The 18,596-nt window shown below is 38.1% G+C and overlaps 1 protein-coding gene across 1 annotated transcript in view; it reads right to left on the bottom strand.

The window, feature by feature from the left end:
• Window positions 1-18,596, bottom strand: part of COL19A1 (collagen type XIX alpha 1 chain) — a 198,961-nt gene that overhangs the window by 80,566 nt on the left and 99,799 nt on the right. The window contains exons 13-14 of the mRNA XM_086461493.1: window positions 12,380-12,433; window positions 11,651-11,686 (exon numbers count right to left, since the gene is read on the bottom strand). Of these exons, the coding sequence (XP_086317619.1) occupies window positions 11,651-11,686; window positions 12,380-12,433 (90 nt within the window). The remainder of the gene's footprint in view (window positions 1-11,650; window positions 11,687-12,379; window positions 12,434-18,596) is intronic.

Below are 18,596 nucleotides of genomic sequence, written 5' to 3' on the forward strand. Positions count from 1 at the left end.
TAAATATTAAACACTTAACTATTTAAATTACTCAGGCTCAGGTATTGCTTCAGCTTGAGTTATAACTTTGGCCAAATTCTGAACTCCTTATTTAGAATCCACTACACATATTTATTGCCTCAATAGGGTAAACCGAGGCCCCCTGAGAATCATGTTTTTGAAAAGTGTTCAGATTTCCAGAAATGAATTAAAAAAGTTCATTTATTACTTCTAATTCCTGAGATAAACTTGAGAAAGTAAGTGTGCATGCCAAAGCTGCTAGCTCATATATCTTCAAGTGATGTTTTGATTAGAACAAAGTCTGATTTCAATTTTAAATAAAAGTAGTCAGTTCAAGAGTTTTTCTATTCCTATCATCTCTACTTTCAAACACTGAAGCTAGAAGAGTACCTCAGACAGTATTTCACTATAGGATATTTCTCCTTTCAGAGAAATAACATGAATCTTTCAGTTTATAATGTGAACAAGATAAGGTTGAGGACCTTTTACAAAACTGATGCACACAATTTCCATCTTTCCCAAAAGTTTATGGAACTAGGATATGCATGACAATATTCTGTCCAAGAAATAAATCACAGTAAGTTAATTACACTGCAGTTATGTAGCTTATACATGCACAAACCCATAAAGCAGTCTTTGAATGTGACCTCTGTAAACCTCTCTACTTTTTCCTCAAGGTAGTTTGGAACTTGCAGAGAATTCTGTCTGTCCAACCATTAGCAATATTCTACCTTTGTAGAGAAACTCTGGGAAATCAGGAAGAGGTGGAGTTTTGTTTTGTTAATATTTCATTTCTAGTGACAACTTTATGCAGGGGAATGAGATGAAAATGTGTAATGTCTGTTTTATGGAGGAGGAAACACTCAGCCTCACATATTTGTACAATAAGGCTCCAAGGGGACAAGAATTACACAAGAATATAATTGCACAATAATGATAATTAATAGCCAACATTTTTGTCCAAGACCTACTTTTATTCTTTTTCTTCTCTCTACAGCATTATTGTCAAGAAAAAGGAACCAGATAAGGAGGTTTATCTTCGAGGAAAGGGAGGAGAGCAGCTTACAATTGGTAACTAGGCAGGGAGGACTACTCTGTACAAGGAGCCACATCCTGACATTGAAACTGAGGTAAAAGTTCACACTAACGTCAGTGGGATCTTCGGTTTAAAAAGTGACAGGACAATATGCGCCATGTTAACCATCACGGCTACAAAACTGTAATAACTTGGCAATGGTAATGACTTAGCAATGCTATCCCTGTTCAGCATTCACTGAATGAGATCCCGGAAAAACAACTGAAGAAGAAACTTGCAGGAGGAATGAAAATGAAAACTTCTCTGCAGTGAAATCTGTCTAAAGGGATGAATAAAAAAATCCCCTGTTCAACTATAATTCTTGGCAATGAACAAAACAGTGTAGCACAGAAAAGAAGAAACAAGTACATATTTGTAGGAAGGCAGCCCAAAGTACCTACTTAGATCTTATATCTTTTTAACTTCTAGAGATCTCTCTTTGGAGATCAAAGATCAGATTCTCAACTCTCTCAAATCATGGACGGCACAGTGGGCAGATAAATCCCACCAAAGGAGCCCACCATTGCAGACAGAAAGGGTCAGAACATACACATGGCCTCATGTGATAGGCTGTCAATTGTGTTGAAAACATTTATGCCGGAAGGCAATCTATTTTACATGTACCATCTCCCCAGGTAAACAAAATCCAAAGCAATTAAAATGATTTGCTATGTGTCACCCTGATAGTCTTGCACTGGTAAGAGGATGGGTACGATGAGCAGAAGGAGGTGTAGGAATAGCACAACGCAAAGTGAGATATAAGAACAGCTTATTCCTGTGGCATCAGACTGGCAGGAAAATATAATGCAGCCTTAGAGGCGGCCCAATATGCACAGGATTTTCCTGACTCTGCCCGGCCACCTTTGAGGTTAGAAGGCGGTACCCTTCCAGGTACTTCATGGAGAAATGAACTTAAGCAACATACACAGTCTTTAGGGCTTGTACCTGTCGTGGACCAGGTAAGCACCTTGGAGTTATGTGCCTGAAGGAGCCCGAGGAGCATGAAGTGGAAATGTCTCAAACATTACAAAGTAGCTTGGGAAAAAAAACAACTCAGTAAGCTAGAGATGGGCTCAGGTGCTTCTGAAACTTAGAAGATGTATTACAACGAGTGAGGATGGCTATGAAGAGAGATGAAACATGATGCACACGCAGGCACAAGAGGGTTGTACAAAACCTTGAAAATGAAGTTAAGAGTGGAAACTTGTGAATTCCTTTATAAGAGGTAAACCATAAAGGGAAGTGTTGGCAAGGGAAAAGATGCTGGTTGTGAAGCTAGGTAAAGAAAAAGCAAGCATGCTACGAAGCACATGCTGACAGATATTTAAACAAAATATGGTCAAAACTTAGACTGAGTTTTAGTTGAAGGAATACAGGAAAAATAGGTTTAAAAAATGCTACAGTAGAGTAAGAAAGCTTTTGGAAGAACTTGCATGTCATTGAAAATAACTATAAGAATTAACATTTTAATACTTAACAATTAATATTTTTGCAAGAATTGGGAGATAAAAGCTAATAAAAATTATTAAACTTGAGACGGAAGAAAAAAACCACGTTTGGAAGTGATAGAAAAATCAGCTAGCAGTTCAGCCAGTTAAGTTGTTTTAAGTTTCATAAGCTATCAATTTAAAGTGTATTAGCTGGCATGTAGCTACCAGAAGCTACTTATTACAGAAGGGCTAAAACCCTGTCAGGTGACCCTGCAGGTACAAAAACATTTTTAAATGCCTGATACATCATGACAAGCATCCATAGAGACATGGTGGAGACTCGGTTCATAAATTTAATAGCTCAGAGTAACTGCCTAAGAAGACATCCTGAACAAAAGCAAAGCTTTTATGGTGACCTCTTGGTGACTTAAAACAAAGCAAAGCAAAAAAAAAAAAAAAAAAAAAAGCCAGCTAAGTGGAAGAGTGAAGTTACTTAAAATTGTTATTTGTTATTACTTCCTCTGGAAGCTTATGGCTGATGCCAAAAGAGTAAAATATTAGACAAGTCTGTATATTTTTGGTATTCTGAAAATTGCTTCAAAACATACCTGATAGTTTTTGAAGCAGAAGGCTAGTCAGCTGACATAGGCAGCATTGCTGAAATGTTCTGAGCACAGCAGCCTTTCCTTCTCAACACAAATTATAATATAAATGCTAACAATAATAAGGCAGGTCTAATTAAGGCACAAAAATTATTTCATTATAGACCTTTACAGACTGGTTTCTGTGTTCTATACACAAACCATTCTCACCCATTTTTTTTCCTCAATATGAATTCCAGCAAATGACCTCAATTTTTATGGAATAAATCCTAGTAGACAGAGAGAAACTACGTAGTTTAGTGAGAGGAGTCAAGCAAAGACAAAATTAGGTATGCAGAAACACCTCATGGTAATGTAAAAATAGGTCGTTTTTTAACCATTTGCATATGCAAGCTTTTATAATGATAAAACTTGCTACTTTAAAAGACCCAGCTATAATAGACATAATTTGGCTAAGCAATTTTTAAACAATATGTCTATAAACAGAAAGGTATAGCTCTACTGAAACAAAATCAACACTTAAACCTTTCTACAAGCAAATTGGTGGGCAATTCCCACTGTAGGGGCTTGACGTAGTTCTTCAACGCACAGTTCTCACCAGGATAAAGATGATGAATTACATATACAATGATCCCTCTGTAAAACCCACAAGTAGAGCAGCATAGAATCACACAAATCAAGAGTCAGGTAAAAACTGACCACGGATTTCCAAATTCCTGACATAACACAACATGTGATCACCCTGACTGACCCGAAAAGCATTCCCCAGCCACTCGAATACTGCTTGTGGGATGGATGGTATCACTGTGGCTGCACTCATGCTAGAATGTCCCAGCATCCCGGGCAGGATGCATTAAAATGCAATTCTATTAGGTCTTAAATTTATCTACTTATCTGCAGGTGTCACCAGATGACAAGTTCTACTGTGCAGGTCATGATTGTCACTGTGATCCTTCTATTCTATTTCAAGGATGTTTTCCTCTTTGGCCTGTTTGTACCACACTGAGGGGAAATGAGTGGCTTCCTCTCATGTAAGAAGGGGCTATTGCCCTCAGAAAGCAAAGCGGCTGAAACAGAAATACCTTCCCAGCAGTCAAGATGGCTACAGTGTGGGTTTCCCAGATATCTTCATGCCGGTTTACTGTCTGCGACTGTCCTGCTGCCCTGCTGCCCTACTTTGAAGCCCAAACAGGAGGGTGAGGAAGAGAGAGATCTTAAAATACGACTACGAAGGTTTCCTCTTCTTGTCCACAAGATTGCCCATCACCACCCCCATGGAAACCCACAGAGCCTGCAGACACACCTCATGGTCAGAAAATTTTCCTAGAATGGACAAAATAGCACAGGAAAATCACAGATGGATGACCAGTTTCTTGTGTATTACCATTTAGTGAGGGAAATTAGACTACTACTTACCTCAAATACCTCTATCTTCAGCATTTCTAAATGTGACCTTACATTCACAGCTTTACTGAAGTAAGCCGAAAGACTGGCAAGTGGAAAGATTTGTACCCCATGTTTGGCCTCTTATTGCTACTGCAGTACTCATACTGTTTTGCTTGGGACTGCAAAGCGGAATAGGCCACAATTTTGCTTTCAAAACTGCTGCCAACCCACTTACTTCGGTGTGAAAGGAGACAGCATTTAGCAGAAGTATTTTAGTCTGCCAGAAAACATGATCAACTACATTTTCATGATAATTTATTACTGAAGCAAACAGAAAATATGTTCCTCACTCATCTCATTATGCTTTGCATTTGGTCATTTCGGTAATGCTCTCTGCTAACTTAACTTGGAATTTACTTTGCTTCAGAGACAATTTCAAAGTGAAATGGGAAAAGTAATTTCACAGAGTTCACATTTTATGAACCTAGTACTTTTAATAGACATGGGTTTATTTTCTAAGCAAAAAGAAGTATCATTTAAAATCCTGAGGAGTAATTTGAAAGGATTCTTTACATTGATGTCTACTCCATATAGGACTATTCTCAAATCATTCTTCTAATGAAGGACATATAAATCACATTCATGCCAATTTAGCAGACTGCAAATTTCTGAAAAACAAATTTTCTGTGAGGCTAAGACATCAATCTTCACTTATGCTTTCAGTATCAGTATTATTACATAAAGAAGATAAAAACCAGACTGAAACTGCTAAAACATCTTCTGTTTCACTACAACGGTAATCTTAATAGGATCTGCTTCCACACTTAGAAAGCATTTTTTAAAGAACAGAATATTTGCAAGTTATACTGTGAGAGTTAAAGATCACTACGTCTCATGCAAAACAACTGAGCAGTTCGGTATTTTCATGAAATTAATACACCTCCATTAAAAAAGCTCAAGTAGATAAAATTCAGATTTTTCTTAGAGACATGTATATTAAGACAGATTTAGAATGAAAATACGATTTTCTGTCTATACATTCTTCAGTTAACTAAAATTGCTCTCCTTTATGTCATTACATGAAAAGAGAGGATAATATTAGTTGAGATGCTTACTAACTGGGGGAGGAGTGGGGTCACTCCCTTCTTACGTAATACAAGTTATTCAGATGACTTATTTTTTTCCACTGTGAGACAACAGAGGAATCATGGGCAGAAGTCAAGATAAGCAAAAACTATGACATCATGTTTCAGAAAGAATCATCCAAAATAGTGCTGCCCATTACAACAGCAAGAATGCCAGGATACCAAATGCCTCCTCTTCGGAGCCTGTATAAATGCCAAATAATTACACTATGACCTAAGTACAGCATCAAATAAATCTGTGAAATTCCTAGGTAACACTGCCAAAAGTGAATCTTAGCTTTACATGAATAACTGTTGAAGCTCTGAGGGGAAAGCTGCATAATCTGTCGCTGATGTTTGTTTAGGGAGGGTAGAGCTAAAAGCGATGACAGAACTTGCCTGGGCCTGAATCTGCAGCTTCCTCCTGCAGCCACCTCTGTGCCGCACTTGTGCTCCAGCTTCCTTTAGCTCTATTTAACCAGACCTAGGAGCCAACATTCCAACTATCTGTTTAGTAAGCAAGTCTTGGGGACTTCTCGCTGTGACCGACTTAAGCCTCGGCTTCTGCATAAACACTTGGTGCCATCTGGATGACTATTTTATAACTCCTGAAAGGGATCGGTTCACAGGAACGTACGGATGGACGCTCGTTTTCCTCAGGAACTAAAAGCAGCATATCAAGTGGCAAGAGGAATAGTTATCATACATTTTACGAGAGATGGCTGCGCTACCTTCCCTCACCTGTCACTCTTCTCATACGGCATGCACAGGCTTAAGCTGGGGATACCAGAGCGGGCAAGCTGTGGAGCCAGCTGTGCCCCTGCAGAAAACAGTCCCCAGCTTCTGCCACTAAAATCTACATTTTGACAAAACCACACAACAGAGCAGTATAATCCCTCACGTTTATCCTCTGAAGGCTCCTTGGCTCCAGTACAATTTACCAGGGAACTTAAAAGTTTTAAAGACTAAACATATTCCTGCATAAAGTGGTCATAATTAGGGAGAAAAGTTCAAAATATATTCCCACTATGTATTATAAGATACTTGAAAAGTACTAACAAAAAGAGACATCAAGAACTTACAGAGCAATTCAAAAAGAACACACCAGAGAAATTAAACACAGCATAAAGAAAGCATGAGAATCAATCATGACTTTGGACTACCCCCATAAAACTACCACCATAACTATGGGGGCAAAATATACAAATTGTCTTGACTTGTGTAGCATTAACTGACTCCATGGAAACACAGAAAAACTTTACATCCTTACTAAAAGTGCTTAAATATGCACGTATATGTCAAAGTTGACGAACCAAACCACTAAAATGTATTTGTATGAATAATGCACGAATCAAATATACTACCGAAATTACTAATTTCATTAGGATTCTACATAAAGCCTATAATTTTTGTTATACATTTCTTTTTACAGCTTAGCATATTTAGCACTACAATGCTGTTTCTTTTTTTCCCCTCTCATTCACCATGCAAGAATGATGGAATTGTATTAACAAGACTTCTGTACCTGTCTTAAAGAAATGTACAGAAACACATGGGCTGCAATTCTAATGCTATTCACTGTAGAACCGTACAGTCAGACAAACACAATTTCTTTCTGAATTCTCTGCTGTTACTGCAAGTGAGAAGTTTTGTTAAGTGTGCACACTTTAAGATTTCGGTAGAGATTTTCTGTTAAATGACATCAAATAGGAGTGTTCAGAGATCTACCCTTCTTTTTTTCTTTTTCTTTCCCAGAGCAATGTACTTTCTGAGCTATGAAATTTCCATTTCAAATGCATATAATCATTTTTTGCATCTTAAAAAAGCAGTGGTATCATTTCCCCTGTTTTGCAGTTTTGGCATCCACCTGATAGGTTGTTACAGCTGTTGGGTATTTATGAATCCTGCCATACATGCTGCCCCCAAGTACCCCTCATTCCTTACAGTGACTATAATGGCTGTATCTGTCAGTTGAACACTTTTAAAATACACCATTTTCCTCAAAGTACCAATAACTTAATTGTCTTCTGCATTTTTTCATGTTGGACTGCAGTGCTCACTGTGCTTTTGAGCAGCAAGGGATTTCCTAGAGTTCAGGGATGCCCACACATATTTAGACATGGGGTCACTGACATCTCAGACTTTCACAGGTACCAATAGCACAGACAAATGAAAAAACAAGAGTCTCTACTACTTACTGTTACATGCTTCTGTAGATTACCTACAGACAAGTCTATGCAGACTGAAGTACTGCCAACCAGCTGTTTGGGAATGCCTGCAGTGAAGCAGCCCCAGCTTTTTACCACCTTCACTCTCCCCACACTGAGGACAGGACCATAGTGCAGGTCTGTGTGTGGAGAGAATGCTCTGGGCCTGCACAACGCTGCTAATGCTCTAGTTTATACGAGGATCAACATATACGGTAGACCTTCTCCAGCTTATTCCACTGGTGTACGATTTCTATGGAAATACATACGAATAGAAAAGCTGCACAGAGGAGCAGAGCCCTGTAATGGCATCATTTCCTACCTGTCACAATATGCAATTGCACTAGGGCAGAAGGTCAATGACCCAGGCCCTGTTTGAGCAAGCCAAGTCCTTTTCAATATTCCCTGCCTCCCTGCCCAAATGCATTTTGGACTTACCTCTAATGGTGTGTCATTATATTCACTCCTCTTCCCTCCCTGCCCCCCAGCATAATAATTAATTTTACATTTTGCAAAAAATAAATAATTCATTTTCACATCAGGAAAAACTAAAAATGACTATAAGTATAGGATAAACTTATGACATTATGCGTGAGTCCCAAATGAATGGAACATTTTAAAACTTTAACAGGGTTCATAACTGAAACACTGATGTCACATTTTGGCTGTAACAGCAAGAATGGTCCTGACATAGTAAGTTCTCATTCAGTGACACATGAACCTTGATATTATCTGACCTACTACTAATTCACAGTGAGATATGACATCTTCTTTTTGTGATTATGTATCGTAAGAGTCACAGCCACCCAGAAGTCACACAAATAAAACAACCCTGAAGACTGGATTTCCCCTGTGCCACCATCGTTCATGTCATTCATCTTTTAGGTCTTGCCAACAGAAACGCAGAAAGCCTTCCTGCTGGGCCATATATTCCTGCAGTGTTGTGATCTGTCTTCAAACTGCTAAACCAATTCACTCTTCTCTCTTCTCTCAGTTAGAAGCTACACAAAAAATGTTTCAGTACATCAGTTAATAACATCCCTCTGAACACTCATTTCTGCTTTTCTAAGATTTAAATGTTTCCTGTTAAAAATTGTGAAGATGACCATCAGTGGATATACCAACACAGAGACATCTTGCTATGCCTGAACAGCTGAACTGAAACATTTGCACAGCATTTTATAATCGAAGAATGGTAATTCTTTGACAGTCCATTTCACGCAAGTGAATCACTTGAGGTACAGAAGGAGTAAGTTCAGTCAATTTGAAAGAAGCTTCTGATTTTCGATGTAATACTACTAACCTCTGAGTATGACTCTTAGGAGAGCTATGTGTCCATGACTGCAACTGAAGACAATGAATACATTTGAAACAGGCCTAACATATCCAGGTGTTGCTATCAGAATGGATGTAGTCATTTTTCCACCATTTACACAAGAAATGCTTGAAAGGACCATTCTATGGTCCTATAGTGCTCAGAAAGTAGGTATCCTCTATTCTTTTTCCTGTGTCCTATCTTCAGAAGTATCCTGTTTCTATTTCAACAATCCCTTCAAGGCCCCTAAGAATCTATCTGAAGCAAGATCTACTCCACTCCATCTATTGCAGCAATAATTCTAGAATCAAGGTTGTTTACTGAAAATATTTCTCTGTTAACTCTTTCAACACACATTTTGACTGTGTATTCAAGAACTGAAGGACATAATTGGCCCTGATGACCTCTAGCAAGGCATGAACTGTAGCAAAGAGACACTGCTGTGGGGACACAGTACTAATTCATTTCCAGGAAATCAAGATACTGCAAAAAACAAGTACCACAAAGCATGGCAACTTAATTTTGAAACCTGGAGTAGAATTTATTTTTATGGGATAGGTTTCCAGTTACATTATTCAACGTTTGTTAGATTTACTGGAGATTCTTGCTGCTGCAGTCTTGGAAATAAAAGAGTAAAAAGACAATATATATTCATTTACACTATAAATGATAGTTTTTATGGAGTTTGTTTAGGATTACATTTCTGCTGCACAGGTATTACCAGATCCTCGCAAAGAAACTTAGATCCACACTCAAGAAGTCTTTCCTTGGTACTTGAAATACAACTAATCATCAAGCCTAACCTCACATATTCTGTTTTGCTGGTAAAGTACAGGAAATGGAATAAATGAATTAGCGACGAAATTTGCTACTTCCTGAGTCTAACGCAGATTTTTTGTATAAAGAAATGAAGGAAGATACCTGTCAGATTTTTATTTCCTCTGAGAATTGTAGAAACCGTAAAAACCTCCTAAATTATTAAAATATTGTTGTTAGTAAGAATCTAGTAAGCGATTTTCCATCATTATAACATTACATTTCTTTTTCCTTTCCAGTCTGTGTTTATTATGTATACCTGGTCATTACTGAAGATAAAAAGACTGTATAGATGTCAAGACCGTGACACACAACTCTACAAGTGTTTGAAAGGAGGACAAACTCTAAACAATTTTCTATTCTGTATAAAAAGAATTTTGCAACCTCTTTTTCTGGATAAAGAATGCTTCATACCAAGGCACATGTTATCCTCAAATTATTAGACCTATTCGATCACTGCAATTTAAATGGACTATAATTAAGCCAATAGTGAAATTATTTTAATTACTTTTATTATCGGTAGCAGCATTATCATGTAATGCAAAGAACCAGAAGCATATGACATGTTTCATAAAAGACAACAGTGTATGCCTTTGCGCTACCAACGAATGGAGTGAGCGCAGGCATGCGACTGTGTGTGTGATCAAGACTGAATATCAAGCCAGACTAGCTAGTGAGTAGGTGAAATGACCTGGAAGCCAGAGGAATATACAGGTGCGTGTGTGTGTATGTATAAATGTGTTTTTGCACAGGTGTCTGTGCGTGAGCCGCTCTACACCAGCAACTGGAGTGGGGCTGTGATCCTCAGCAGGAGGCAGGGAGGTGTGTGCGAGTAACTGGAGAGAACAGGAGCAGGGGCATCTGCTGGTTAGGCTGTGCCTCAACTCAGCTGGTAGGGGGATACCCATTGTATATATGCATGTATTTCCCAGTACCAGACCATCATCATGATCAGCCAGAGAGGGTAAGAGGATGAGGCTGTTGGTGCTGTTTGTGTTTGTGTGAGTGCCGAGAGTGTCCATCTGTTGACCTGTGTGGACAGACCTGTCTATATGTGTTGTATGTGTGCCTATTGGGAATGCACGCTCAGTCCCACTACCAGTTGGACTGGAGGGCAAGGAGCTCTAGCAGCCTCACATCTATCTGGCTGCTGGATGTGTCTCTACATCCTTAACTTTATGAAAATACAGTCCTGTGTGTCAAATTTGAACATATGCATGCTATATATATATATAAAATACTGTTTTGTACATAGGGCATTGCACCCATAACTAAGTACTTAATAAAATAAGCTGGCAACAGAACATTTACAATACCTTAAAAAGCATTAATTAGTTTTGCAAGCTTTTAATAAAAAATGTTTTTCACTAAAAATAGCAAGGGAATTCTTTCACTTTAACCAGCCTATACTACCTATACACAGAATAAACCCCCCAATATTCTTGCTAGCATTTGGTAGGAAACAAGATGTTTTAAATATGCTTATTTTTTTAATATTTATTAAATTCCCTTTTCCCTGCTTCACAATTCATATAGAAAATGCAGAGGCATTGTAAAGAGAGGGACTTGGCTCTTAAATTTAATAATTTAAGATACAAATTTAATAAGTATTTACAAAGCAAATAAGCTAAAAACTAAACTTTCTTAGTGATTTTCTTTAATCTTTCAATACGTTTTCGTTTTACATGTACTTACACTCAGGGCAGTTGGTCCTGGAGGTCCTGTGTCTCCCTATTTAAAACAGCAGAGTAAATAAATCAGCAATCTCTTTAGTTACACATATTTAACCTCTAGGCATTTTAGAGGACATGCACCACTGCAGAAGTAAATTCAGGATAATCCTCAAACATGCTCCAATTATGAAAATACATAAGTAAAGCAAGATTCTTTTTCAGTAATGGCATAGATGTACACAGTTCACCACAGGTTAAATGGGAAAAAAAAAATGGCAGGCCTCTGCATAAATGAATTACAGCTTAAAAAAAGCAATCCTTCAAAACACATTTGCATATGTTAAAATACAAGCTGCAACTTACATGCACAAGGTGGCCACTGAAGTCAGTGTGACAGCTCACATATGTAAAGACATCTGACTGTGTAAAATGTTCACAGAATTAGGTTGCTGAGGTACGAATCATGCTGTGAGACCTTCAGGTTCAGTCCATGGGAGCAAATCAGAGCACCCAGAGAGCAATTCAGAACATCAGATTTAGGCTCATGCTCTGAATTCCTTTCAAAATTTGTGTGATAAAGAGTACTAGTCTTCCATATTTACAGTTAGTCTATATTCATATTCTTCATCACTTAAGCTACACAAATGGCAGCAGTGGGTGTTTGTTACATGTCTGTAAGGCAATGTGTTCAATAATGAAGAAATATCATGTACGCTCACATATACATTTAACCGTACAGATAAAAAAGTACCTTTTCTCCTTTAGGACCAGCCACACCAGGACTACCAGGGTCACCTTTTAGTCCCTGGGCAAAGAAGAAAAATGTGTATTTGTTCTCATCTGTGGAAAGCATTGGAAAGCATTGGACAAAATCCTGTAGTGTTGTGGATAAGTGTATACTAACCAACTAAGCCTTAAAATATTGTCACAGTATCAGTACTACTATCTCATACTTCTTTATTTTCATTATTTTGTGAATGGAGGAACATCTATCAAAGACTGCATGTGTCTTCAATACATAATTAAACATGCAAAGCCAAACTATCTACTTGATTGTGCCCCGTTATGGCAAGTAGCATGTAGAAATGCAAAGCTCTTTTGCAGTCCCAGTAGGTCTGTGTCTTGCATGGCTGAAAAAGATAAAATAGAATACTAGAGAAAGTACATTAACTTAACTTCTGCTAAAGTTGGGAAAGAGGCAGATGAGGACAGAAAGCTGTCGATTCTATGCTTCAAGTAGTAATGCTGATGAGCTACAGCAGGGTACGGCTCAGAGCTGCTGCACATCCTCCAACATTGATCTTCACCAGTGTTCAAAAGGCAATGAGAGAAATAATCGAGTCATTCATACCTTCCTCCTCAGTTCTGCCTTCAGCTAGAGAGGCAGATAATACTGCCTAGTCTTACACATCGCACATGCAGCAATTTCACAATTGCAGAATCATAGAACGGTTTGGGTTGGAAAGGACCTTTAAAGGTCATCTAGTCCAATCTCCCAGCAATCAGCAGGGACATCTTTAGCTAGATCAGTTTGCTCAGAGCCCCATCCAACCTGATCTTGAATGTTTCCAAGGAGGGGGCATCCACAGCCTCTCTAGGCAACCTGTTCCAATGTTTCACCACTCCCATTGTAAAAAATTTCCTCCTTATATCCAGTCTGAATCTACCCTCTAGGATACAGCCATTCTACTAACATGTCTTACCAGAAGCACCCACAAAAAACCCTTTAGCAACCAGCACATAATCTTTGTTGTCTTCTCCTTGCTGCAAAACACATGGAAAAGCGAGACATTTTGAAATATGCCCAGCAAATTCAAGCCATTCTGCAGTAAGGACCAAACTTAATTCTGATGCTGGACCAACCTACCAGGAATTCCTTTTTGTTTAAGCAGAGAGATTTGTCTTGTGCCTTCCCTCTGATGACTGCTTTAGAGGCATGCGACAGGAGAGCATGTATGTTGTAAGTCAGAGACAATTCTATAGGTTCAAAGATTTTACTCAGAAACAAATGGCAAACACATAGGCAATACAGGACCGAATCATAATGAGATACTCCACAAGTAGGCCAGCATTGTTATTACTGCGGTCAGTAATAGGTCAAGGACAGAAAAGATTCATCTACATCTGAATCAGGGTTTACTAACTTAAGCTCTTCCCAGCCCCCTTTTTTCCCCTTACAAACTCTCTTCCTCAGTTTGCAATAATTGGAAGGATAGAGACAATTGGCATGAAAATGATAAGTAACATCTGTGCCTTGGTGGGTACAGAAACATTAAATCAGTGAGTGTTCTAAATACTGCATATTTGTGCAACTTCACTTCCTGCTAAAATTACATTAATTCACCATCTGGAAGGAACATCATTTAGAACTATATGAGCATTTAAGTACCCACTTTGGATTAAATTTGTGGTTGTTGTAAATACCCCTGATTTAGCTTTGATTTGTCCTTTATTAAGCTTGCCAAATATGTAATAGTTAAATCAGAAGTAGTTTTGCTGTTTGAACTTAAAAAATGTAATAGGCAGATGGATTCAAAAACCAAGCCAAAAAATTGCTTTCTTTTTACAATCTGCATATTGATGACATAGTCTTAACATTGTCTCCATTTATTACATTTTACTTTTTACCTCTTTCTGAAAGACTGCATAAAACACAACGACTCCGTATTCTAAAAAGCCATTTTAGGGATTTTTCAGGTATCCAAACTGTACGGATTTGTTTCAAAATCAGTATTAGCAAATTAGCAGTGGAACAATACATTTGAGTTTAAGAATCAGCTCTTAGGCTGTGTATTTACAGAAGAGAAAAGACAAGGGCAAAAAAAAAGTCTGCAACTCATAGATGGTGATATATCTGTGTGTGTCTCCACTGGAAAGAAAAGACAAATGCAGATGAAAGATACTGAACCTAAGCCATGCACTGTCAAACTATCAACCTCTTTTTTTTTCCTAATTGGTGTGTTTAAAGCTTTTAGTAGTGTTCCTGCAGTGCACCTCAGTGAGGTATGCAGTCTGACAGCTACTGCAGAGATGACGACCGCAGAAGTGGACCTCACGTACAAAGGACAAGGGGAAACTACATATTCGACAACAAGCCTTACAGTGTTTGAAGCAGGATTTTTGAGTACCCAGGAAAGTTTTTATATAAAGTATTTATTTTAAAATACTTTAATTAGCTTTCCTTTGCAGTTTAAAGCCCCAAGAAAGAAAAATAGTATCAGAAAAAAAAAAAAAAAAAAAAGCTTAAAAAGCTATCCCATTAGAAGTATTTCTTGGTTTTCTACACGTTATATATGTATATATTTTAAAAATATTATCATCTTAATAAGTTCCAGACAGTGAATGCTTGCAAAAACACATCTGGTACTGCACCATGCCTATTCTTCCTACAACCACCCTTTTAAAGCTGCTGAGTGGTTTAGTTGCTGCTGCCTGCCTCTGAAATGACATGAGACATAAGAATTCCTGTGTTAAGTCAAATCTGTAGCCCCTTCCAGCACAGTACAGTAGAGTATCCTGTCTCTAGCAGAGACTAGAACAGGATGCTTCAGTAAAATGGATGTGCTTATCTAAACAGATATAATTTGGATGATTTTAGATTAAGCTTTAAATTAGAAAAGCTTGTTTTCTGCAATATTTTAGGAGAACAAGCTCAGTTTTGAAAACAACAAATTTCTATTGATCTAAGGAGTCTGTTACCAGATTTGCCAGAAATTCAAGAACTGAGTAAAACTTCCAGCAGCTCTCGTAACAGACGATAAATGAATTATTGAATTCCACCTCGATCTAATTCTAGGTTCTTGGGAGCAATATATGTGAGTTCATGAACAATCTTCGGCAAGTACTTTTTCTCCTCTGTAAGGACTACAGCTTGGTCTTTTTACAGGTCAGAATAAACTTACATTATGGTTCCTCTATGGATGCCAAAATGTAAAGTAAGCATTAGGATATGCATGTATAAGGCCAACTCAAGGCTAACAAGATAACAACATGAGAAATGGCAGAAATAAGAAATGTTATATAGATATAAGATGACAGGTATTATTGTAACACAATTGCTGGCCAACAGAGAAATTACTGCAAGAAGTCTATCACAAATATCAATAAGGGTGTAAAGCCAGCAAAATTGGAGCCAGTGGTGGAAAGATTAAACTAGAGGCAGGCTTTTTATTTGGAAGGGAATGACAATGGTATTCCTTCTGGCAGAAGGAATTTAAAGGAGAAGTTACCATATTGGTTGACGCTATTCTTGACAAATATTTAACCAGACTTTTCTGTTATATTAGTTTACTGTAGTCTTAGCCAGGCTACAAAACCAACTGGATTAGGAAAAGAAAACAACTAAAAACCAGTAATTGTGCTTTAAAGCTCTAAAAAGGACCACGATTTCACAAATGCTTCAAAGGATGGGATTTTATTAATGGTCCCAATACTACTGGCATAAAAGGCAACAGTTTGTCTATTTGAATTTTCCTTTTAAACCAGCAACAATCTCATACAATGTTTGTTGTGCTCTGGAGGTCCATGGTGAAAAAAAAATAACTTAGTGGTGCAGTAAATATGCTCCTTACCAAGACTGAGAACATTTTATTCATTCAAAAGAAGTGCCAGGTATAACCAGAACCAGAAAACGAAACGGTTTTTCACTTCCTGTTTTCAGTCATTTGGATAAGATCAGAGGAGTCAAAGATTTTAAGAGAAAAGGGAACAAACCAATATTTTCCCCTAAGTCAATTCTTTTGAGTCAACACGGTGATCTGCAAACCAGTACTACTACTATCACTAGCAAAAAGGACAGAAGATGAAGAGAACAGATGATTCACAGCTTGCTGCTTGTGCTGGGAAATCACATCCCATATGCCTGCAGTGTCTCAGGAACTACCTTACGAAGGAGGATAGCCCCTAGGAGTATCAGCTAACCTGCCCATCAAACGACAGCAACAACTCAAACCAAGTATACACCTTCTGTGAGTACTCTCATATAACCTAAAGGGGTTATATTAAAAGGAAAACATGTGTTGGTGCTTGCACAGGATGGGGAAAGCATCCTGTAATTTAAAGGAGTCTGCTGCTGTAAATTACATTTTCTTGCAGACTCATTTGTTGCTTTTAATGTTGACACTATGATGTTCAGCTGGGTCTAAATGTCACACAAAGGATTTGTAAGGGTTTAATGTGCAGACCTCTCTCCAGCCAAGACCAACTAGCTGGCAATCCCTGTGATAAAACCTCTGCAGCCCAACAAGGGGGATTTGAATGACAGGCCAGGGAAGTTTGAGGAAGACTTTCAGCAGTAGACAGACAATGAGCTGATCTGGGAGCGAACACAGAAGCCTCAAGAAAGCTAGGGAAAAAACAGGAAGCTTACTGGGAAATACAGAGCTGCCAGAGTTTCTAAGTCTTACACTGCCTGGCAGCAGACAGCTGGATTGAAGGGTTTTCATATGAACTGGAGACCAGAGGGACCAAGGGCCTCAAGAACCAGGGTTCTGTTTAACAGCCCATTGAAGACAAACTACTGAGATGAAGAGACAGATATCAGCCACAATGCAATCCTCACCAGTAGTGTTAGAAGACAGGGCCCACAGCCTTTTCACAGCTGCTATCAGTTACTTACTCATTCACAGCTGGGAAATATCTGAGAAGTGCATTAACCTCTCACCCTGAGACAAAATGTTTATCATAACAGCAGACATGAATTTGATCAGAAAAGTCTGAAAAAGAGCACCAAAATAACTGAATTGTTAGCTTTGCATGAAATTATCAATAAGAAAACTCTAGAGTTCAGGAACATTAGGAAAATTGTTATGTCAAGTGTTCCCTCCAAGTAAAACATGCTTTTTGTGCCCTAATGCTTTCCTTGATGAATTCTGACTTAACATGGTGTAGCAGATTCACCGAGGCCTGAGAAAACTGTACCAAACACTGAAAATTTTCTCAGGGAGAGAGTGAACAGCAGCCAGTGCTTATACATCGACACAGAAAACAAATGAAACAGGTAAAATGTACTGGCAGCTGATGACAGGTGCTCTTCCCAATGAAAAAAATGCAAAGATCAGCTGGACCCCAACCAGAGGACTCCAGCAGCTCTTGTAGCAGCCAAGCATTGCCCACTGGAAATGCACCTAGTTGTGCATGCACGTGGCAATGGAAAATGCTGTAAGATTAGCATAATCTTTTGAGGAGAACAGGTTTTTCACTCTGAAAGACAACTGTTTGGAAAAACTTCAAGTTAAAATATCCTAGAACAACACATGTTATCTAAAGCACTGGAAATACAGTAAACAATCTAACACACTAACCAACAATGTGCAACCAAACTATTATAGATCAAATCAACAATCTCTACCGAGTTATAAAACTTGGAAATACTCTAAACAAGTAAGACAACAGAACCACACTTTCTCCACAGAGCAGTCTTAAAATCGAAATTAAAACAACAGCTTCCGGGTCAGCTGTACAACACCAAGCTGTATATGTTGGGATAACTTTTCTAATTTAGCAAAGTGTTTTCAAAGCTCCTATATACTATTTAAAAGTACACGAGACATAAACTGGTAATGTTGCCATTGCTCTTTTCTCACCAATGTCATTCAAAAACTTCAAACTGCTGCACTGCTAGAATTTTCCAGATCCTGAGCAATGCCTTCTATCTCCTTATACTATTGTTCCTAACAGAATCCTGAAACTCTAGATATAATTAAATATCGTTACTAATTTCTTACTTTCAAGCAATAGAATTCTTCCCTTCATATCCAAATATTTACTTACATTGCTAATACTAAGAGAGTTCAAGATTAGAGAGACTGGCCACAAGGGCGTGAAGGTAAACAACTGTTGCTATCATATCAAGACACTGGAACCCTTTAAAAATATTCATACTTCTGTTCACCTTTGCCTATAAGCATAAAATTAAAAATGTCCGATATGTTTTCTGTGTTTCCATTGAAAACCAGTGATTTTTTTCA

This window comes from Leptosomus discolor, chromosome 2 (assembly GCF_034619465.1).
Source record: "Leptosomus discolor isolate bLepDis1 chromosome 2, bLepDis1.hap2, whole genome shotgun sequence".
Taxonomy (NCBI): Eukaryota; Metazoa; Chordata; class Aves; order Leptosomiformes; family Leptosomidae; genus Leptosomus; species Leptosomus discolor.